Source organism: Zophobas morio, unplaced genomic scaffold (assembly GCF_036711695.1).
Source record: "Zophobas morio isolate AGI-343-1 ecotype UQ-CSIRO unplaced genomic scaffold, CSIRO_AGI_Zmor_V1 ptg000025l, whole genome shotgun sequence".
NCBI lineage: Eukaryota > Metazoa > Arthropoda > Insecta > Coleoptera > Tenebrionidae > Zophobas > Zophobas morio.
The window spans coordinates 698,711-721,706 of record NW_026972130.1 but is presented as its reverse complement, the minus strand read 5'-3'; the positions used below and the strand labels follow the sequence as shown (position 1 = coordinate 721,706).

The following is a 22,996-nucleotide window of genomic DNA, read 5'->3' as shown; positions in this document are numbered from 1 at the left end:
AGCAACAATTCGGATTTCGCTCGCAACGCTCCACATTGAACCCTATTCTAGAGCTCCATACCGATTCTACCCGATTCGCCAACCTCAAAGAATGCACAATCGCCGTCTTTCTGGACATAGAACGTGCATTCGACAAGGTCTGGCATGATGGTTTAATCTATAAACTCATCAAACTCCAAATAAACCCAAAATTCATCATTCTTCTAGACTCGTTCCTACACAACCGCTCCTGCAGAGTCAAAGTACAAAACTTCCATTCACAACCTGTAAACATTCGAGCCGGGGTCCCCCAAGGCTCCGCGCTCTCACCTATACTGTACTCCATTTACTGCAGTGACTTTCCAATTACAGATACGCCCAGAACGAAGACGAGGATGTTCGCCGACGACACCGCGTTCTGGACGTCCCACCGAGACCCCGAACGAGCCACCTCCACCATACAGGAAGCACTCCGGCGATATGAAACGTGGGCCAACAACTGGCGAGTCAAACCCAACGCCCTGAAATCCCAATCCATATGCATGACCTACCCTGGTGCAACCTCGAAACGCTACAAATTCCAACACTCGCGACTAACATTGCATGACGAACAAATACCACAACACAAAACAGTCCGATATTTGGGCATCACTTTCTCCGAAAACTGTTCCCTGATTCCAGACCTCGAAAACTCCCTCAAAAAAATCCGAAACCGTTCCAACCTCCTTTACCTAATCCGAGGCCGCATCCGCGGCTGTAACCCCGAAACCATCAAATACACCTACAACTCCTTCATACGCCCAATTATCGACTACCGGGCAACACTCTACGCGACACTCCCAAACAGAGCCATACACAGACTAACCACATGCGAACGCAAAATCCTACGTCGGGCATACAGACTCCACCCCAGATATCCATCCGAACACGTCTACCAACGCACAAAAGCAACCCCCATCCGAGACCGACTAAAAACACTTCAACAAAAATACGTCAAAAGAACACTCACCAGTAACAACACCATAGCCATAGAAAACCTACACACATCATACAAATACCCAGCCGCGAATAACAGACTCCTACACCGCCTGCCGCGCGTCCCCAAAAACAAATTTAAACACGCACCCACCGCCCTCCTGGAAACCCTTTACCCCGACCTCCCGCAGGCTCTCCAGGAGCTTGTAGACCACACACCCATATCGCTGCGAGGACGCTGACGCTGCCGTCCCCGCCCCGCCATCGACACCACCCCTCCACCTACAGCCCCACGACCCACTTGAACCCTGACCTGGACAAGGACAACCGACGACGACGACGACAACGAAAACCCCCTTTTCTCTTTCAGCCACCACCAACACCCCAGGACCAGGACCAAGTTCAAGAAAAGAAGACGACAACACGAAGACAACAATTAGCCATAAGAATTAGAATGAAATGTATATTTATTTAAGCACAAAACTGTAAACAAACCTACCATTGTTAGTATTAAGATAATTAATAACCCCTTTATATTGTAACTAAGCCCAGCGCTGAAAAGGCCCTAAGCCTCAGCAGCGCCCCCAAGTATTGTAAATATCTTAAGGTTCAAATTGTAACATATAATTGCTTGAATAAATGTATTTTGATTGATTGATTGATTCGTTTTCGCCACTATTCAAATTCGATCGTGCGACCGATAACCATCGACTTTTTTTAATAACAAAAACAATCAGTTGTTCGGTAAAATGGCAGACGTAGAAAATCAAACAGCTTCCGCCGCGGTGACAGCTTCGGCCGCCGCCTCCTCCGCCGGAACGCCTCACGCCAAGAAGGAAAAGAAAGCGAAGAATCCCAGGAGCAAACCTTCCCATCCGCCGACTTCGGAGATGGTGACCAACGCCATCAAAGGTTTGAAAGAACGCGGCGGATCGTCCCTCCAGGCCATCAAAAAATTCGTCGCCGCCAACTACAAGGTCGACGCCGAAAAAGTTGCTCCGTTCATCAAGAAATACCTGAAAGGCGCCGTCGCTTCCGGTTCCCTCGTCCAGACGAAAGGCAAAGGTGCTTCCGGTTCTTTCAAGTTGGCCTCCACGACCGCCGGCGGTGCCAAAGCCGCCGCCTCCGCCGCCGAAAGGAAGAGGAAATCCGGCGCCGGCAGGACGAAGAAAGCCGCGATAGGCGCGGGAAAACGCGCTTCCGCCGGAGCCGCCGCCGCCGCCGGCGAGAAGGCGGCTTCTAAGGTTTCGAAGAAGACCGCGCCGAAAGCGAAAAAGGCCGCCGCCGAAAAGAAGACCGCTTCCGTGGCCAAAGCGAAGAAGGCCGCCGCCGCCGCTGCCAGCGCCTCCGCCGCAGAGAAGAAGGCCGCCGCCGCCGCTGCCGCCAGAGCGGCGTCGAAGGCGAAATCTCCTTCGAAAGCGAAAAGATCTAACAAGGCCGGACCCACGAAGAAACCGAAAGCTCCGAAACCCAAGTCCACCAAGGCCGTCTCCGCCAAAGCGAAGAAAGCCGCTTCTCCGAAAAGAAAAAAGTGAGCGTTCGAAGAAGATGATGACGACGACGTCGTTGTTGTTGTTTCCCGGCGGTGCTCCGATCGTACATATCGACGAAGGGGCACGCATAAATGGCCCTTTTCAGGGCCACAAATTTTTTTCAAACGAATTAAAATTTTCGCTCGACCATATAAATCGAATAATGAATGAAAGAAAGAAAGAAAGAAAGAAAGAAATAAATGATTGATAAGATTGATTTGAATGAATGAATGAATGAATTTGCATGCCTTAATTTTAATTTTTTATCTTTTATTTAAGTTTTCGAACGATTCGATTCTCGAAAAAGTTGCTTAATTTTTTATTCGTTAGGAAAAATATTGAGGTTCTGAAAAGAACCGATTTTTTTGTCTCTTTCGAAAAGAGAACTGACAGTTGAGAGATGACGGTGTGATTGATGGTCGGTCGATTTTTTTTTTTTAAGCTCTTTCTCCGCGAATGCGTCTCGCCAGCTGGATGTCTTTGGGCATGATGGTGACGCGTTTGGCGTGGATGGCGCACAAGTTGGTATCTTCGAAGAGACCGACGAGGTAAGCTTCGCTAGCTTCCTGGAGAGCCATCACGGCGGAACTCTGGAAACGCAAGTCGGTCTTGAAGTCCTGGGCGATCTCCCTGACGAGACGTTGGAAGGGCAGTTTGCGGATCAAAAGTTCGGTGCTCTTCTGATAACGACGGATCTCTCGGAGAGCGACGGTTCCGGGCCTGTAACGATGGGGTTTCTTGACGCCGCCGGTCGCCGGTGCGCTTTTTCTCGCGGCCTTAGTGGCGAGCTGTTTTCTGGGGGCTTTTCCTCCCGTAGATTTACGAGCGGTCTGTTTTGTTCTTGCCATTTCGAAAAAATAAGCGAAAGATTAAAATCGATCGACGAACGAACACGCAGCAGACGGACGTTACGAACACGTTGACTGGAAATAACGGCCGACGGGCAACAAATACATTTTTTTTTATTTATAATATGGGTTTTACAGTGGGGGTTCTTAGTCTAATAACAATCATATGTGGTGCTGCTGAGGCTTAGGGCCTTTTCAACACAAGTTTACATAGAGTCCTTAAGATATTTACATTTCATTCCTATAATTAGAGCTATTACTAGATAGAAAAGTATTTGAAAATTGAAAAATTGGATAGTGGTTATAAGCTTATTTACAATATTTACAATATACAGTGGTCTTGGGGTCGGGTCCTTGGGAGGGAGGTGGTTCATCTCAGAGAGAAGGGAGTCTCTTCGACGATGGACTGGAGGGCTTCGGGTAGGTTTGGGTATAGTTTGGATAGTAGGGCTGTTGGGGGGTGTTTGTGCTTGGTTTTGGGTATTTTGGGAATGCGGTTTAGGAGGCGGTTATTGTTAGTTGGGTATTTGTGGGAAGTGTGAAGAGTTTGGATGGCTATTGTGTTGGTGGAGTTTAGGGTGCGGTGGATGTATTTCTGTTGGAGTTCGGTTAGTCGTGAAGCGATAGTGGGAGTTTTGGCGGTGGTGTGAACATGCGAGGAGGGGAATTTGTAGTCTAGTTTGAGGATTCTGCGTAGGATTTTTCGTTCGCATGCTAGGATTCTATTGAGAATTCGTTGGGAAAGGGAGGCATAAAGAGGGGCTCGGTATTCTATGACGGGCCGGATGAAGGATTTGTAGGTGTGTAGCAGGGTTTCGGTGTTGCAGCCGCGGATGCGGCCGCGGATTAGGTATAGGAGGTTGGCTCGGTTTCGGATCTTTTTTAGGGTGAGGTCGAGGTCAGCGAGGAGGGAGCAGGTTTGGGAGAAGGTGATACCGAGATATTTGATGGTTTTTTGTTTGGGGATGGGTTGGTTGTGTAGTGTTAGTTTGGTTCGGGAGAAAGCGTATTGTTTGGGAATGGCATGCGGGTAGGATATAAGGATTGATTGGGATTTTTTGGGATTGGGTGAGATTCTCCATTTGTTGGCCCATTCCTCGAATTTTCGGAGTAGATGCTGGATGTTGGCGGCGGCTCGGGTGGGGCATTTGTTGGACGACCAGAAGGCCGTGTCGTCTGCGAACATCCTGGTCTTGGTTCGTGTGTTGTCTGAAAAGGGAAAATCGCTGCAGTAAATCAAATACATAGTGGGAGAGAGCACGGAGCCTTGGGGGACCCCGGCGTCTATGCTAACTTTTCTAGATTTGGTGTTCGAAATTTTTACATTGCAGGATCTGTTAGTTAGGAATGAGTCCATAAGCAGGATGAAAGCGGGGTTGAGTTTTAGGGAGATGAGTTTATGGATTAGGCCGTCGTGCCAGACTTTGTCAAAAGCACGTTCTATGTCTAGAAAGACTGCGGCTGTGCACTCTTTGAGGTTTGAGTGTCTGGTGGTGTCTGTGTGGAATTCTATTAGAGGGTTGATGGTGGAGCGTTGAGGTCTGAAGCCGAATTGTTGGTCTGGGAGAAGGTTGTGTGTTTCGAGGAATGGGGCTAAACGTGATGCAAGGATTTTTTCAAAGATTTTGCCCATGATGTTGAGGAGAGAAATTGGGCGATAGGATAAGGGGTCGTATTTGTCCTTGCCAGGTTTAGGGATCATGATCGTTGATGCGGATTTCCACGCTTTTGGGAAGTAGGAGGAGGATATGCAGCTGTTGTAGATTGTAGTTAGGGCAATTATTGCGGGTTCGGGGAGATTTTTCAGGAGGATGGCTTTTATTTCGTCGGGGCCGGGGGCTTTGGAGTTTTTTAGACTTTTGATAAAGGATGAGACTTCGTCTGGAGATGTTGGGTTTGATAGGTCATCGTCGGGTTGTGACGCAAAGTTGGGTGGGCTTTCGCGGAAATCTTGGACTTCTTGGGAGACTTTGTCAAAGAAATTTTGGTTGAAGTTGGGGTTTTGTGGAGTTGAATGGATTGCTTGAAGTGTTTCCGCGAAAAGGTTTGCTTGATCTTGGTGGGAGGTTAGGAATGTACCGTTGTGTTTTAGGTAGTGTGTTTTTTGTGGTTTTTGTCCGGTTAGTGTTTTGAAGGTGTTCCAGTACTCTTTCCCGTTTCTATAATCAAGTTTCGCGCACGTGTTTGACCATTGCTCTTCGCGGTACTGGTTGATGTCGCGGCGGATTTGTGCATTGAGGCGATTGAAGTGTGTTTTAATGAAGGGGTCGCGAGTTCTGACAAATGTTCGAAAGAGTTTACGTTTATGTTTGATTAAATTTAGAATTCTTTCGGGGAGCGGGCGTTTGTCTTTTGGGATGTGTTTGATTTTTACTGAAGTGTTTTTTGCTTGTGTTATTATGTCGGTTAAAAGTGTGACTTGATTGTCGATTGTTTCCGGTTCGCGTGTTGGATTGATTTGTGGGAGATTTTCTACGATGTGTTTTTTGTATTTTTGCCAGTCGGCGTGTTTAAAGTCGAATATGGGTACATATGTTGGGGGTGGAGGAGGGGCGGGCAGAAGAATTTGGGTTGTTAGGGGTTGGTGGAAGGAGGTTACTGTTGTGCCTATTGTGCAGGTATCGTTTATTAAAGGGGTTAGTGTCTCGGTAACGAGAATATGGTCGATAATTGAAGAGCCGTGGTGGTTTATGAAGGTGGGTTGGCGATTTTTTGTGCGGTAGATGGGGAGGTTAATGAGGTTATTGACTAATGTGATGCCATTTCTGTTGAAATTATGATCGCCGAAGTCTTTGTGTCTTGCATTGAAGTCACCAAGTAGGATGGCGTTTGGAAGATTTGAGAAATATCGCAGCAGAGGGGTTGATATGTTTTCTAACGGAGGGTTATAATAAGAAATTATGGTTATTGAGAGGTTGTGGATTAAGACGTTTGCGGCAGTGGCTTCGAGGTCTGCGAGATTGTCTGGTAGAATGTGGGGCGAGGAAGGTATTTTAGATGATATTAGCAGTGCTGTTCCTCGAGCGTTTCGGATATTGGAGGGGCGGTGATAGGTTGTGAAATTGTTGATTTTTATTTGGCGGGAAGTTTTTGTTTCCGTTAGTGCCAGGATTTGAATTTGGTCGGTTTCGATGAAGTGTTTAAGAGAGTGGTATTTGCGATTTATTCCGTCGATGTTAACGGTGGAGATATTGATGGGATGGGGGGCGTCCTGCACTGGATTAGGCACGGGGGTGGGGAGTGGGGCTGTGGCGGCGTGCTGGCTGGAGTCGCCAGCACGCTGAGAAACGTTTGTTAGATTAGCCATCGAAGGTGAAATGGAGTCTGTTGCCAGACGGGTTGATGTTCGTTCTGAGGTTTAAGAACGATGAGGAGGTTCTTTCAATGACTCCTTGGATATGGGGGCGTTGAAGGGGGAATAAGTCCATGAGGACAACTGTGAGGTAGGCCACGAGCTGTTTGGGGTGGATGATGCTGGGATCTGGGGGAGCGACTGTGTCGGGTGACTCGACGGGGTCGGCGAAGAGTTCGGGGGGGTCTATGATGTGGAGGGGCATTATCGGGGTTTCGTCGGTGACGGCGAACTCCTTATAATTGGGGCATTTTAGTGACCATGCGGGGTGGTTTCCTTTGCAGAAAGGGCATTTGGGGTCGGTTGTTGGGCATTTGCCGGGAGGGTGGTTGTTAGGGCAGGTGGGGCAGATGAGGCGGTTGGGGCAGTTGGTGTTGTCGTGCCCACGTTGGAAGCAACGTGAACATTGGACTGGGATGGGGGTTGGGGGGTGGGACCGTTCACACTGGTGGTGTCGTCCGAATAGGGTGATTCCTTGGTTTAGCAAGGAATCGATAGTGGTGGTGTCGGAAGATGTCACTCTTATGAGAGAGGTGAATTGGTTGGTTTTTTTGGACTTAATGCGCCAAATTAAATTGAAGGGGAGGTTGCGGCGGTCGAGTTCGGCCCTAATGTCCTGTTCGTTAGTGCCTAAGTCGACGGATTTAATGACGACTGAGAAGACGGCGGGTTTTTTCTCGGATGGTGGTCGGGGCATTTTGGGGGAGTTGAGCGCGATAAGCTCGATGTTGCTGCCGGTGGCGGTTTTTAATTTGTGGAGAAGGTCAGAAGGAGGAATTTGTGTGAGGACGAGAAGGCCGGTCTTGTTGGGGTTGATGATTAAATTGTGGATTCCTCGCACGTTAAGATGGGTGACGAGGAGATTATAGAATGTTTTTTGTTGGGCCACTTTTTCGGGGATATTTTTGAGATGAAACCTGAGTTTCACCGTTTGAGCGGAGGCTGACGAGGATGCTGTGGAGGATTTGGAGTGCATGGTGTTGTTCGTGATGGCTGTGGATGCAGGGGAAGCGCGTCCCGAAGGACTGCTACAAGCGGAGGAAGCTGAAGCTGAACAAACTGAATTGGACTCACCGGTTCGCTGCGTGTTGGCGTCGGCTTGATCTTCTGTTGCTGGTGGAGCTCTCTGGGGCGACGTTGCACGAATCGTGACGGTGCGACGACGTGACTTGGACCGCGTGCTGACAGACATACTGCCAGGTCGATGCGCAGATCGAGAATGGGCCGACGGGCTCGCGGCGAACCTTATATAACGTTCACCGCTACAAAGTCGCTCTCTGCGCGTGTCTATTGGTCGAGCGGGACCAGAAATGGGCGTAGCTCGGGAACGTTATAAAACGACGCCGAATTTCGTAATTTTCGCAGTTCCCTTACGAACACCGTTCTGAATCCACGTCGCTCGCAAGCTTCTTCGAAGATATTCCAAGATGACCGGTAGAGGAAAAGGAGGCAAAGGCTTGGGAAAAGGTGGCGCGAAACGTCATCGCAAAGTCCTGCGCGACAACATCCAGGGCATAACGAAACCGGCCATCAGAAGATTGGCCCGTCGCGGCGGTGTGAAACGTATCTCCGGGTTGATCTACGAAGAAACCAGAGGCGTCCTCAAGGTGTTCCTCGAGAACGTGATCCGTGACGCCGTCACCTACACCGAACACGCCAAACGTAAGACCGTCACCGCCATGGACGTCGTCTACGCTTTGAAACGTCAAGGACGCACCCTCTACGGTTTCGGCGGTTAATTTTTTGCAATAGCAAGAAATTTAATCGTCGCTGATTTTGATTCTTTGACTTTTCCGTATATACGCCACGACAACAAACGAGATCGGAGAAAAAAAAAAAACGGTTCTTTTCAGAACCACAAAATTTTTCTAACGAATAAAAAATTTCGCTTACTATATGTCGAGAATAAATAATGAATGAATGAATGAATGAATGAATGAATGGTTGGTTGTGTTGGTTTTTTTTAAAGAAATAATAATGACGATATAAAATGGAAAAAGGAAAAAAATTAAATTAAAATCACGTATTTTTAAACGTTTGCAGTAAAATTCACGAGAAGTGACAGAGAGAAAGCTTAAAAATGAACGAACAATAAGAAAAAAATTAACGTTTTCGAATCGAAAAACGATATCGTGTCATATAAAGTACTTTTCTTTCTTTCTATTATTTTTTTTTGTTTGTTTTCCATTAAGATAAGTTTGCGAGCATTTAATCGTTTGAAAAAAATTAGTGGCCCTGAGAAGGGCCGATGATGTGGGTTGTTGTTTTTCTTTTTTTTTCTCGGTAAAGCGGTCGTCCGTCCGGTCCGTTTCTTTAAAAAAAATGAAAAGAGTTTAAGGCTTCTTTTCGGTCTTCTTGGGCAAGAGGACCGCCTGGATGTTGGGCAGAACGCCGCCTTGGGCGATCGTCACTCCGGAAAGGAGCTTGTTCAACTCTTCGTCGTTCCTGATCGCCAACTGCAAATGTCTGGGAATGATCCTGGTCTTCTTGTTGTCTCTGGCGGCGTTTCCTGCCAACTCGAGAACTTCGGCGGCCAGATATTCCATGACGGCGGCGAGGTAGACGGGAGCTCCGGCACCGACGCGTTCGGCGTAGTTTCCTTTACGGAGGAGACGATGGATCCTGCCGACGGGGAACTGAAGACCGGCACGGCTCGAACGGGACTTCGCCTTTCCCTTGACTTTTCCTCCCTTTCCACGTCCTGACATTTTCTTTAATTTTCTTGCGAAAAACGAAATATAAACAAGAAGAGCGAGCGACGAGCGGCGACGACACACGTAATCGACTGCTGCGTTATTCGGTTATGTATCGGACCGGCGGTCGCGGCTTAGGCTTTATACCCTCCGTGCGGTCGGTTCAGTTCGGCGCATAGGAAGGCTAGGACGAATGGGCGTGGCCTGAGTCGGTAGACGGTCCGTTATAAAAGTAGTCGCACGCGGGGTGATATTTTTATTCGTTCGTCGAGAACCGAGCGTAGCGTTGCGTTCTGTTCTGTTCTGTTAAACTCTTATCGAATATTCGAAGATGCCACCCAAGACTAGCGGTAAAGCCGCCAAGAAGGCCGGAAAGGCCCAAAAGAACATTTCGAAGAGCGACAAGAAGAAGAAGCGCAGGAGGAAGGAGAGCTACGCTATCTACATCTACAAGGTGTTGAAACAAGTACATCCCGACACCGGTATCTCGAGCAAGGCGATGTCCATCATGAACAGTTTCGTGAACGACATCTTCGAACGTATCGCCGCCGAAGCTTCCCGCCTCGCCCACTACAACAAACGTTCGACCATCACCAGCAGGGAGATTCAGACCGCCGTACGTCTCCTCTTGCCCGGTGAATTGGCCAAGCACGCCGTCTCCGAAGGTACCAAAGCCGTCACCAAGTACACCAGCTCCAAGTAGAATGATTTTGTTATCATTTCTGTCGTCGTCCGTCGTCCATCTTTCCGGAAAAAAAAAAAAAACAACAACAACAACAAACAAATCGGTTCTTTTCAGAACCACAAATCGCATTCCTTACAAATAAGAGATTAACGAACCTCGAGAATGTTTCTTTCCCCTTTATTATTATTCGATTATTAAATGAACGAATAAAATGATACTTTTCGTTTCGGGGTGTGCGATGTTTAAATTCCGTCCGCGTCGTACGTACGTACGATCGATTTCGGTTAGAGGTTTTCGAAATGAAACTATGTTAAAAAACAGCGATATATTTTTATCGATCGATTTTTATACGATATGTAAATAAGTCAGGTCACGGGAACGTACTTGTTTTTTTTTTCTTTCTTTTTTTCCCCCCGCCGCAAGAAGGAATTTATATTATTTATTTCTTCATAACGAAGCGCTGTGCTCTCTACGATCGATTTTATCAGGAAATCATAAGATCGAGAAGAAAACGGTCGCGTTTTTTATCATTATTTTAATACTAGAATTACGAAACTGATGCAAATCTATACTGGCCGTCTGTTCGAGGAACTCGCGTACGATAAATAACGCATGTTCCTAACAAAACGGCCGTTTTTTTGCATTTTCACGATCGAGCGTGAATAAATTTCAAATTAAAAGATATTTAATCATCGATTCGTTTCTTTTCGAGTCTTCCTGAATGATTCTGATCTCGTTGTCCATGTACGGCGTTCGTTTATAAGTTCTCGTCGTGCTTTAAATTTTATTTTATCGTCGCAGACATAAATATCCATTATTTTATAAACCTAGTAGAGTGTCGTTACGCGACACCTCGATCTGATCTGGACTTGTAAATTTTTTTTTGGACTTAAAAAAAAAAAAAAAAAAAAAAAAAAGAATAAGGGGGGTGTTCGCGATAGGGCAAAACAAAAACAAAAAATCGGTCGGGAGAAGGGAGCGGAGTGTTTGAAAATTTGGGGTCGAAGGACGCGAGTGGAAAATCTTAGCGACTAACTTAAATTCTAAATTAAAAACTAGCTTAACAACTTACGATTTACTATAATAACACATCGTTTTTTTACTAAAAACTAAAGTTTAACAAAAAGAAGAAGACAACGGCACGCGGTGTTCCCAAGCGGTCACCCATCCAAGTACTGACCGCGCCCGACGTTGCTTAACTTCGGTGATCGGACGAGAACCGGTGCTATCAACGTGGTATGGCCGTTGCCTGATGATAAGGGTAAAAAATGAGTAGAAATGGATCCGAGAAGTCGAAACGTCGAAGCAAAAGTGCCAAGATCCGACGAACGAACATCAAAGATCGAGGAGCGCAGCACAGCGCAGCGGTCTGCAACACAAAATACAAAACAAACAAACAAACAAGCACATCACGCACGTACAACTAACAGACGAATGCCACCGACAGGATAGGGAAAGGACGACAAGACCGACAAAGAGACGAACCAGGCACATAAGGCACAATCACGGCGGACGTAGGTAAAAACAAACCATAAACCATCTTCGTCCGCCGGATTAATTACCCTACCGCCACCTGGCCACCTGTGTGTGAATGTAATCGTAAATATAGGTAAAAAACAAGTCCCGGACAACATATATATAAATATAACCCAAAAAGCAGCATTTGCAATATTTTACAAACAACCGCCGTCATAAATTCGCCGTATCTCGATGGTTCATGAATGCTTTGAAAAACACTTGCCTTGATAATATAATAATGAAAGTGTAAGTGAATTGAATTAAAAAATAATAGTTGAAAGATGTTAAAATAGTTCGAAGTTCGTTCGTCTGTAAACAATAATAGATTAAATAAACTCCATAGAATGTAGTCTTTCAGATCTTCGAAAGAAGAAGGAAAAAAAAAAAAAGAAAATAAAACTATGAAAAGCGGCCACAGGAAAGACAGAAAACGTATCGCACGTGAATCGAAGAAAGAATTTTCGTTCGCCGTCGGTGCGGTGCTGCGGGTTTCCGCGCTCGATCCCGGCTCGAAAACGACACTCGAAACGAAGAAACTTTTGGAAAAATCCGCAAGGAAATTTTCGTCAGACGTGCAATTTCGATCGTCGATCGATCTCGTACGGAAAAAAATAAAAAAAATCCGAATTTCCTCGTCGTTTCGAGGTACGAGGAAACGACGAGACCGAATCATCTCGTCGCGCCTTCGACATGGAAATTTTTAATGTTCCCATCCTCGTACCGAGACGAGACCGCCACCGGAGGACGGCCGAAAGTCCGTTCCGTCGTTTTCGTTCGACGATCTACGTCGAAGGAGCCCCCCGTGCCCCAGGAGATCGTCGAAATCGGAAGAGTCGCTTCGAAGCGGTGACGATTTTGACCGTACCTTGCCTCTTTCGGAGGCGTTTTTTGACGAGAAAACGTCTTCCGATCGTCCCCGAGGGTGTAAAAAACCGGAAAGCATGGACGGAGGCTCACCTCGTCGAAGCGTCGTCACGGTGGCGGCGACGACGGACGTCGGAGCGTCGACGTCCACCTTCGGTACGTTGTTCGACTTTTGACAAGGTCTTCTTCGAGCGAGCGTCCGGACGGACGCCCTGCCGATTCGCCGATTCCCGCTTCGTCGAAAAATACTCGAATAAACGTCGAGGAAGGTCTGAGGCCGTGTTTCGTCCGTCTAACGACAAGGAGGCGGTGGTGACGGCGAAAAGAGAACGATGTCATCACCCGAAAGTCGAGCGCGAGGCCGCCGATTTCGAGCGAATTCCGTCAAAGTCGCGCGTTTAGTTTACAGTCCGCTTGGTTTACGTCGGGGACACTTAGACGTCGTTTTCGCCACTATTCAAATTCGATCGTGCGACCGATAACCATCGACTTTTTTTAATAACAAAAACAATCAGTTGTTCGGTAAAATGGCAGACGTAGAAAATCAAACAGCTTCCGCCGCGGTGACAGCTTCGGCCGCCGCCTCCTCCGCCGGAACGCCTCACGCCAAGAAGGAAAAGAAAGCGAAGAATCCCAGGAGCAAACCTTCCCATCCGCCGACTTCGGAGATGGTGACCAACGCCATCAAAGGTTTGAAAGAACGCGGCGGATCGTCCCTCCAGGCCATCAAAAAATTCGTCGCCGCCAACTACAAGGTCGACGCCGAAAAAGTTGCTCCGTTCATCAAGAAATACCTGAAAGGCGCCGTCGCTTCCGGTTCCCTCGTCCAGACGAAAGGCAAAGGTGCTTCCGGTTCTTTCAAGTTGGCCTCCACGACCGCCGGCGGTGCCAAAGCCGCCGCCTCCGCCGCCGAAAGGAAGAGGAAATCCGGCGCCGGCAGGACGAAGAAAGCCGCGATAGGCGCGGGAAAACGCGCTTCCGCCGGAGCCGCCGCCGCCGCCGGCGAGAAGGCGGCTTCTAAGGTTTCGAAGAAGACCGCGCCGAAAGCGAAAAAGGCCGCCGCCGAAAAGAAGACCGCTTCCGTGGCCAAAGCGAAGAAGGCCGCCGCCGCCGCTGCCAGCGCCTCCGCCGCAGAGAAGAAGGCCGCCGCCGCCGCTGCCGCCAGAGCGGCGTCGAAGGCGAAATCTCCTTCGAAAGCGAAAAGATCTAACAAGGCCGGACCCACGAAGAAACCGAAAGCTCCGAAACCCAAGTCCACCAAGGCCGTCTCCGCCAAAGCGAAGAAAGCCGCTTCTCCGAAAAGAAAAAAGTGAGCGTTCGAAGAAGATGATGACGACGACGTCGTTGTTGTTGTTTCCCGGCGGTGCTCCGATCGTACATATCGACGAAGGGGCACGCATAAATGGCCCTTTTCAGGGCCACAAATTTTTTTCAAACGAATTAAAATTTTCGCTCGACCATATAAATCGAATAATGAATGAAAGAAAGAAAGAAAGAAAGAAAGAAATAAATGATTGATAAGATTGATTTGAATGAATGAATGAATGAATTTGCATGCCTTAATTTTAATTTTTTATCTTTTATTTAAGTTTTCGAACGATTCGATTCTCGAAAAAGTTGCTTAATTTTTTATTCGTTAGGAAAAATATTGAGGTTCTGAAAAGAACCGATTTTTTTGTCTCTTTCGAAAAGAGAACTGACAGTTGAGAGATGACGGTGTGATTGATGGTCGGTCGATTTTTTTTTTTTAAGCTCTTTCTCCGCGAATGCGTCTCGCCAGCTGGATGTCTTTGGGCATGATGGTGACGCGTTTGGCGTGGATGGCGCACAAGTTGGTATCTTCGAAGAGACCGACGAGGTAAGCTTCGCTAGCTTCCTGGAGAGCCATCACGGCGGAACTCTGGAAACGCAAGTCGGTCTTGAAGTCCTGGGCGATCTCCCTGACGAGACGTTGGAAGGGCAGTTTGCGGATCAAAAGTTCGGTGCTCTTCTGATAACGACGGATCTCTCGGAGAGCGACGGTTCCGGGCCTGTAACGATGGGGTTTCTTGACGCCGCCGGTCGCCGGTGCGCTTTTTCTCGCGGCCTTAGTGGCGAGCTGTTTTCTGGGGGCTTTTCCTCCCGTAGATTTACGAGCGGTCTGTTTTGTTCTTGCCATTTCGAAAAAATAAGCGAAAGATTAAAATCGATCGACGAACGAACACGCAGCAGACGGACGTTACGAACACGTTGACTGGAAATAACGGCCGACGGGCTCGCGGCGAACCTTATATAACGTTCACCGCTACAAAGTCGCTCTCTGCGCGTGTCTATTGGTCGAGCGGGACCAGAAATGGGCGTAGCTCGGGAACGTTATAAAACGACGCCGAATTTCGTAATTTTCGCAGTTCCCTTACGAACACCGTTCTGAATCCACGTCGCTCGCAAGCTTCTTCGAAGATATTCCAAGATGACCGGTAGAGGAAAAGGAGGCAAAGGCTTGGGAAAAGGTGGCGCGAAACGTCATCGCAAAGTCCTGCGCGACAACATCCAGGGCATAACGAAACCGGCCATCAGAAGATTGGCCCGTCGCGGCGGTGTGAAACGTATCTCCGGGTTGATCTACGAAGAAACCAGAGGCGTCCTCAAGGTGTTCCTCGAGAACGTGATCCGTGACGCCGTCACCTACACCGAACACGCCAAACGTAAGACCGTCACCGCCATGGACGTCGTCTACGCTTTGAAACGTCAAGGACGCACCCTCTACGGTTTCGGCGGTTAATTTTTTGCAATAGCAAGAAATTTAATCGTCGCTGATTTTGATTCTTTGACTTTTCCGTATATACGCCACGACAACAAACGAGATCGGAGAAAAAAAAAAAACGGTTCTTTTCAGAACCACAAAATTTTTCTAACGAATAAAAAATTTCGCTTACTATATGTCGAGAATAAATAATGAATGAATGAATGAATGAATGAATGAATGGTTGGTTGTGTTGGTTTTTTTTAAAGAAATAATAATGACGATATAAAATGGAAAAAGGAAAAAAATTAAATTAAAATCACGTATTTTTAAACGTTTGCAGTAAAATTCACGAGAAGTGACAGAGAGAAAGCTTAAAAATGAACGAACAATAAGAAAAAAATTAACGTTTTCGAATCGAAAAACGATATCGTGTCATATAAAGTACTTTTCTTTCTTTCTATTATTTTTTTTTGTTTGTTTTCCATTAAGATAAGTTTGCGAGCATTTAATCGTTTGAAAAAAATTAGTGGCCCTGAGAAGGGCCGATGATGTGGGTTGTTGTTTTTCTTTTTTTTTCTCGGTAAAGCGGTCGTCCGTCCGGTCCGTTTCTTTAAAAAAAATGAAAAGAGTTTAAGGCTTCTTTTCGGTCTTCTTGGGCAAGAGGACCGCCTGGATGTTGGGCAGAACGCCGCCTTGGGCGATCGTCACTCCGGAAAGGAGCTTGTTCAACTCTTCGTCGTTCCTGATCGCCAACTGCAAATGTCTGGGAATGATCCTGGTCTTCTTGTTGTCTCTGGCGGCGTTTCCTGCCAACTCGAGAACTTCGGCGGCCAGATATTCCATGACGGCGGCGAGGTAGACGGGAGCTCCGGCACCGACGCGTTCGGCGTAGTTTCCTTTACGGAGGAGACGATGGATCCTGCCGACGGGGAACTGAAGACCGGCACGGCTCGAACGGGACTTCGCCTTTCCCTTGACTTTTCCTCCCTTTCCACGTCCTGACATTTTCTTTAATTTTCTTGCGAAAAACGAAATATAAACAAGAAGAGCGAGCGACGAGCGGCGACGACACACGTAATCGACTGCTGCGTTATTCGGTTATGTATCGGACCGGCGGTCGCGGCTTAGGCTTTATACCCTCCGTGCGGTCGGTTCAGTTCGGCGCATAGGAAGGCTAGGACGAATGGGCGTGGCCTGAGTCGGTAGACGGTCCGTTATAAAAGTAGTCGCACGCGGGGTGATATTTTTATATCAGTCGTGAGTCGTCAGTTGGAGAGGAAGGTTGTCTGTTCCGGTGGTGAGTTTGCTTTTGCATATTTTTTGCTTTTGTGAATCTGCCGTCGTGCTGTGACCCAACGCTCCAGTGAAGTTCACCGAGTTCGCTGCGTTACTGTGCTTTTCAGCGCGCTATCGCTAGCATCCCTTGTGCAACGTTTCGCAACGTTTTCCATCGGCTACGCTGCTTTTTTCAAAGCGATTAGTGGTCGATGTGGCACAAATAATTTCGCAACCACAACACGTCCCAGGCTCTGTCAGTGCCACCATGGCGCAGGCAGGGGCCCCAGGAGATGCCATGCTGTCGAGAATCTTGGCCATCGTGTCCAGGATGGAGGCAGCATTGAAGAAGCATGCCAGAAGGATCTCGAGGATCGAGAAGAAAATGGAGGAGGTCTACACCCCGGCCGAGACCTCCACCGACGATGACACCTCGGACTCGGACGAGTCCATGGACATCACGTCCGAAGAGGCCCCCCTGGAGTCCCCCTTCGAGGAGGTCCCCACCGCCAGAGCTGGCGCAAAGAGGCCAGCCACCCCCACCCCCCAGCCAGTCTTCACGACTGGCAATATGTTCTCCGCCCTTAGCGGCGAGGAGCAAGCCCCCACGCCTTCCACTTCGGCCAAAAAGCCGAAAATTGCGTCTCCGCCCCCGACCGTGAAGCCCAAGCCACCAGCCAAGCCCGCGGCCACGGAGAAGCCAGCCCCATCTGCTGCTGGCAAGAAGCAGCAGAAAAATGCCAAGCCCCAGACAGCCCCCCATGCTGCCAAGCAGCAAAAGAAGCCCCAGCCCCAGCCCCCGGCAGGCCCAAGCCGGGACACCGCCAGGGCCAAGCCCGCCACCACCGCCGAGACCACCCCGGTCGTCGACGAGACCCCCGCCGAGCCCCGGCCCGAGCCCCAGGAGGAGACCATGGAGACGGAGGTCCCCGTGGTGACACCACGTCCCCCAACCACCCCGAAAAGCAGGATTCCGCCCATAATCCTGCGGGACGGCCAGAGATGGTCAGAAGTTTCGCGTCGGATGACGGAAAACTCCATCCGGTATTCGAAGGCGAAATCCACCCCGGAAGGGGTGCGCATTCAGCCGGTCGAGGTGAGCGACTTCAGAAGCCTGGTAAGACTTCTGGACAACATGAAGGTGCAGTATCACACCTTCACGCTCCCGGAGGAGAAAACTCTCCGCGTAGTCATCCGCGGCATCGCCGTAGGAGTTGCCAGCCAGGAGGTGTTGGAAGACCTGGAGTCTCTGGGTCTCCAACCAATTCAGGTCAGTCGGATGAGCCGAAACGACCGCCCGATGCCCCTCGTCCTCGCCGAGATGCCTATGGCCAAGAAGGCCGAAGTTTTCGAGGTGAAGACACTTTGCGGCCTCTCCGTCAAGGTGGAGAAGCCCCATAAGAGGAAGGATGCTGCCCAGTGCCACCGCTGCCAGCGGTTCCACCACTCCCAGCGGAACTGCAGGGCCGAACACCGTTGCGTCAAGTGCGGCGCCGATCACCAGACCAGCGACTGCGAGAAGCAACGCAGGCAGCCCGCGAAATGCGCGAATTGTAGCGGGCCACACCCGGCCAGCTACAAGGGGTGTCCCAAGTTCCCCAAATCGCAGCAACAGAAGGCTTCCAAGAAGCCTCCCACATCGTCCAAGACGACCGCCCCCAGGACCGCCGCCCCCAAACGCGGTGCCCTCCCCAAGGCCACCCCAAAACCCAAACCCGCTCCCGTTCCCAAGAAGGTCGCCCTCACGGCTCGCCAACAGGCCGACCTGCAGCTCCAGAAGACCCAACTGATGACCGCCATCGCCGCCGCCAAGGACTCGCAGTCCATGGCGGAGAAAATGGCGGCATTCCTTCCCCTCCTTTTTAAAAATTAGATGGGTAGTACGCCACTAATTGTAAATTCATTACAGATCGCCTTCTGGAATGCCAATGGACTCCGGAGCGGGCGTTATGAACTCGAAGAGTTCATGGAAGACCACCAGCTCGATGCCATCCTCGTCAACGAGACGAACCTCCTGTGGGACTCCCGAGATCCCAAGATGCCGGGTTACACCTTGCACCGAACGGAACGACGGGACGGAAACGGGAGAGGAACGGCCATCTACGTAAGAAAAGAGATTAAACACTCTTCTTCTTACGTCCCCGATCTCCGACAACTAGAAGCGACGGCGGTAACCGTTGTGACTGCGAGAGGGCCTCTGCGCCTAATCGCTTGTTACAACAACTCCAACACGCTCCAGGTTGAAGACATCGCTGACCTCGTCGCAGGCGAAGAGGCCACCATCGCAGCTGGCGATTTCAACGCCAAGCATTCGGACTGGCACAGCCGCCAGAACAACGCGAACGGAAGGCGTCTCCTAACCTTCCTCCATAACACCGCGGAAGTAGACGTCATCTCCACCGAGGAACCGACGTTCTACCACCGAGCCCGACCAGATGCACCAGGTGATGTCTTGGACATTGCCCTCGTCAAGAATCTCCGACACGAAGTGGACGTCAACGTCGTCGACGAGCTCCACTCCGACCACCTCCCGGTGATTATGCGCATCGGGAACGAACCCAACGATCCCGCGGCCAACATAATCACGACCACGGACTGGACGAAATTCGCCGAACATATCAAGGGCAACTTTGGTGAGTTTGTAACGAATTTCCAGGACAGCGAGCAAGTCGAAAGAGCAACCCTGGACTACGAAAATCGTATCCGAGCCTCCATCGACGCGACCTCAATTCGACGCCCTGTGCGGCCATTCAAACGGCCCGCGATACCACAGCGTATCGCGAATCTCATCAGGGAAAAGAACAGAGCCAGACGAACAGCACGACGAACTGGAGAACAGGACGACCGGACTGCAGCGAACCGCCTCCAATGGGAAGTCCGGCGAGCACTGCTCAATCTTAGGAACGAGCAGTGGGAACAACGACTAGAATCCCTGAACACCGTGGACGGATCGACCTGGAAAATGGCCAATGCGCTGAGAAGCGACAAGCGGCCACTTCCACCGATCCACAGCGCGAACAACGGCATCGTCTTCACAGAAGAGGACAAAGCCGCCGCCTTCGCTCACAGTCTGGAGAACCAATGCCAGACGAACATCGACCCTGATGCAGATGACGAGCACCTGGACCTCGTCGAGGAAACCGTCGAAGAAATTCGAATGGCAGAACCCGACGAAGACGACCAGATCCGCGAAGTCCATCCCGACGAAATCCGCGAAATCATCCGACTCCTCAAACCCAGGAAAGCCCCAGGCCCAGATGGCATCCCGAACAAAGCATTGAAGAACCTCTCCGACGAAGCCATCGTCGCACTAGCAGGTATAATTAATGCAATGTTTAAATTCCGTCTTTTTCCAGCTAGGTGGAAAGAAGCCCACGTCATTTTCATCCCGAAACCGGGGAAAAATCACATTTTCCCGGAAAATCATCGACCCATCAGTCTCCTATCGTCCGTGGGGAAGATCGCTGAACGTGTGATTCGGAAACGGCTAGCTGAGTTCGTCAACGAACGAGGCGTAGTCCCCGATGAACAGTTCGGTTTTCGCCCCCAACACTCAACCTCCGAACAACTCCTCCGAGTAGTCGAATTCGCCGCAAAATCAATTGAATGGAAACAATTGACTGGCGCGGTGTTCCTCGACGTTGCGAAGGCTTTCGACACCGTCTGGCATGATGGACTTGTTTACAAGCTTCACCAAGCAGGCGTGCCGTTGGCGATGGTGCAGCTCATCCAATCTTTCCTGGATTCCCGCACGTTTAAAGCACGCATTGGGCACGCTTTATCTGCGGAGCATCCAATTAGCGCAGGAGTCCCCCAGGGCTCGGCGCTTTCCCCGCTCCTGTACGCGGTTTTCACCGCGGACATACCCAAACTCCCCCGAACTAGCCTTGCGATCTACGCGGACGACACGGCTATCCTTACGCGCTCCAAAATGCCGCACCTCGTAACCTCCTACTTACAGGAGGCCGTGGATGCGCTGGAGGAGTGGTGCAAACGATGGCTCATTACAGTCAATCCAGAAAAGAGCACTGCGCTTCTTATCTCGAAAAGACGTACTGGGCCTGAAGGAAACGTCACGATGTTTAACCGGGTCATCCCTTGGCGGAGCCAAGCAAAATACCTAGGTGTCATCGTCGACAAACGGCTGTCCTTTATCCCTCATATTGACTACATCGTGGCCAATACGAACAAGATAAAGGGTTCGTTGTCTGCGCTGATCGGAAGGCGCAGTAAGGTGTCGATCAGGAACAAGTTGTTGCTGTATCGCGCCATCATCCGCCCCACCATGTCCTATGCTTCAGTGGCCTGGAGCTATGAACCCTCCAAAACCCAGTTCCACCGTCTGGAAGTCATCCAGACGAAAATTCTCCGACAGGTTTTCAAAGCCCCATGGTTCGTCAGAAACGCCCAACTGCTCCGAGAGGCCAACCTCCCGCCGCTGAAGGAGTTCCTGCACGAAGTCGCCCTCCGAGCCTTCAGGAAAGCTGAAGAGCACCCCAACCCCCTGGTGCGAGAAGCCGTCGACTACGAGTTCGACGAGGAAGCCCCCCCCAGTCGCAAGCGGCCCCGTAGGGCGCTGCTTGAAGACCGAATCGGCAAGTAACACCACCTGCCGTCTCCACCGACCGGCCTTTCCCGGCCTTCCCAAATTCCCGACCGCATCGCCTCCAAGGTGTTGCACATCTAACGCCAGCGCATAGCGCATTGTTTCTGTTTCAGATCTCTCCACCGGCCGCAGGACCGCGAGGAAGAGCCGACGATGGGGGCCAACTCCTAGGCAATCAATAGCTCAACCGAGCTCGGTAGCGCAGCCCCCGCTGTGTCTACCGGGATGCGCGTTGTGGGTGTAAGGGACAATGTCCTGGTACCCGAGCAGAAGAAGGAGGGGTTTTAGGGCGGTAACCATTCCCCCAGTACCACCGTAGGCCGCAGAAGAGGCCAAGAACCATTACGGTGGTCTGCGTAGACATTTCCCCTCCACCAAAAAAAAAAAAAAAAAAAAAAAAAAAAAAAAAAGTGATATTTTTATTCGTTCGTCGAGAACCGAGCGTAGCGTTGCGTTCTGTTCTGTTCTGTTAAACTCTTATCGAATATTCGAAGATGCCACCCAAGACTAGCGGTAAAGCCGCCAAGAAGGCCGGAAAGGCCCAAAAGAACATTTCGAAGAGCGACAAGAAGAAGAAGCGCAGGAGGAAGGAGAGCTACGCTATCTACATCTACAAGGTGTTGAAACAAGTACATCCCGACACCGGTATCTCGAGCAAGGCGATGTCCATCATGAACAGTTTCGTGAACGACATCTTCGAACGTATCGCCGCCGAAGCTTCCCGCCTCGCCCACTACAACAAACGTTCGACCATCACCAGCAGGGAGATTCAGACCGCCGTACGTCTCCTCTTGCCCGGTGAATTGGCCAAGCACGCCGTCTCCGAAGGTACCAAAGCCGTCACCAAGTACACCAGCTCCAAGTAGAATGATTTTGTTATCATTTCTGTCGTCGTCCGTCGTCCATCTTTCCGGAAAAAAAAAAAAAACAACAACAACAACAAACAAATCGGTTCTTTTCAGAACCACAAATCGCATTCCTTACAAATAAGAGATTAACGAACCTCGAGAATGTTTCTTTCCCCTTTATTATTATTCGATTATTAAATGAACGAATAAAATGATACTTTTCGTTTCGGGGTGTGCGATGTTTAAATTCCGTCCGCGTCGTACGTACGTACGATCGATTTCGGTTAGAGGTTTTCGAAATGAAACTATGTTAAAAAACAGCGATATATTTTTATCGATCGATTTTTATACGATATGTAAATAAGTCAGGTCACGGGAACGTACTTGTTTTTTTTTTCTTTCTTTTTTTCCCCCCGCCGCAAGAAGGAATTTATATTATTTATTTCTTCATAACGAAGCGCTGTGCTCTCTACGATCGATTTTATCAGGAAATCATAAGATCGAGAAGAAAACGGTCGCGTTTTTTATCATTATTTTAATACTAGAATTACGAAACTGATGCAAATCTATACTGGCCGTCTGTTCGAGGAACTCGCGTACGATAAATAACGCATGTTCCTAACAAAACGGCCGTTTTTTTGCATTTTCACGATCGAGCGTGAATAAATTTCAAATTAAAAGATATTTAATCATCGATTCGTTTCTTTTCGAGTCTTCCTGAATGATTCTGATCTCGTTGTCCATGTACGGCGTTCGTTTATAAGTTCTCGTCGTGCTTTAAATTTTATTTTATCGTCGCAGACATAAATATCCATTATTTTATAAACCTAGTAGAGTGTCGTTACGCGACACCTCGATCTGATCTGGACTTGTAAATTTTTTTTTGGACTTAAAAAAAAAAAAAAAAAAAAAAAAGAATAAGGGGGGTGTTCGCGATAGGGCAAAACAAAAACAAAAAATCGGTCGGGAGAAGGGAGCGGAGTGTTTGAAAATTTGGGGTCGAAGGACGCGAGTGGAAAATCTTAGCGACTAACTTAAATTCTAAATTAAAAACTAGCTTAACAACTTACGATTTACTATAATAACACATCGTTTT

At 49.2% G+C, this 22,996-nt stretch overlaps 9 protein-coding genes and 1 non-coding gene across 10 annotated transcripts; 6 read left to right on the top strand and 4 right to left on the bottom strand.

The window, feature by feature from the left end:
* The first annotated feature begins 1,703 nt into the window (after positions 1–1,703).
* On the top strand, positions 1,704–2,489 carry LOC135135950 (late histone H1-like). The gene has a single exon (XM_064065079.1). It carries the CDS (start codon positions 1,704–1,706, stop codon positions 2,487–2,489), a length of 786 nt encoding a protein of 261 aa, XP_063921149.1.
* Positions 2,490–2,923: 434 nt separating this feature from the next.
* LOC135135738 (histone H3) lies at positions 2,924–3,334 on the bottom strand. Its single transcript, XM_064064860.1, has one exon. It carries the CDS (start codon positions 3,332–3,334, stop codon positions 2,924–2,926), a length of 411 nt encoding a protein of 136 aa, XP_063920930.1.
* A 4,779-nt stretch (positions 3,335–8,113) lies between these two features.
* Positions 8,114–8,602, top strand: LOC135135747 (histone H4). Its single transcript, XM_064064869.1, has one exon. The coding sequence runs from the start codon at positions 8,114–8,116 to the stop codon at positions 8,423–8,425; it is 312 nt and encodes a 103-aa protein (XP_063920939.1). The 3' UTR covers positions 8,426–8,602.
* A 1,108-nt stretch (positions 8,603–9,710) lies between these two features.
* LOC135135742 (histone H2B) lies at positions 9,711–10,101 on the top strand. Its single transcript, XM_064064863.1, has one exon. It carries the CDS (start codon positions 9,711–9,713, stop codon positions 10,080–10,082), a length of 372 nt encoding a protein of 123 aa, XP_063920933.1. The 3' UTR covers positions 10,083–10,101.
* A 1,094-nt stretch (positions 10,102–11,195) lies between these two features.
* LOC135135983 (5S ribosomal RNA) lies at positions 11,196–11,314 on the bottom strand. Its single transcript, XR_010281667.1, has one exon. It is a non-coding gene; the product is annotated as a 5S ribosomal RNA (ribosomal RNA).
* Positions 11,315–12,973: 1,659 nt separating this feature from the next.
* On the top strand, positions 12,974–13,759 carry LOC135135736 (late histone H1-like). The gene has a single exon (XM_064064858.1). The coding sequence runs from the start codon at positions 12,974–12,976 to the stop codon at positions 13,757–13,759; it is 786 nt and encodes a 261-aa protein (XP_063920928.1).
* Positions 13,760–14,193: 434 nt separating this feature from the next.
* LOC135135752 (histone H3) lies at positions 14,194–22,443 on the bottom strand. The gene is made up of 2 exons (XM_064064873.1): positions 22,431–22,443; positions 14,194–14,606 (listed from the first exon to the last, which is right to left on the bottom strand). The coding sequence occupies exon 2, from the start codon at positions 14,602–14,604 to the stop codon at positions 14,194–14,196; it is 411 nt and encodes a 136-aa protein (XP_063920943.1). The 5' UTR covers positions 14,605–14,606; positions 22,431–22,443.
* Positions 14,896–15,384, top strand: LOC135135744 (histone H4). The gene has a single exon (XM_064064866.1). The coding sequence runs from the start codon at positions 14,896–14,898 to the stop codon at positions 15,205–15,207; it is 312 nt and encodes a 103-aa protein (XP_063920936.1). The 3' UTR covers positions 15,208–15,384.
* LOC135135883 (histone H2A) lies at positions 15,802–16,176 on the bottom strand. The gene has a single exon (XM_064065002.1). It carries the CDS (start codon positions 16,174–16,176, stop codon positions 15,802–15,804), a length of 375 nt encoding a protein of 124 aa, XP_063921072.1.
* On the top strand, positions 21,547–21,937 carry LOC135135874 (histone H2B). Its single transcript, XM_064064994.1, has one exon. It carries the CDS (start codon positions 21,547–21,549, stop codon positions 21,916–21,918), a length of 372 nt encoding a protein of 123 aa, XP_063921064.1. The 3' UTR covers positions 21,919–21,937.
* Positions 22,444–22,996: the final 553 nt, after the last annotated feature.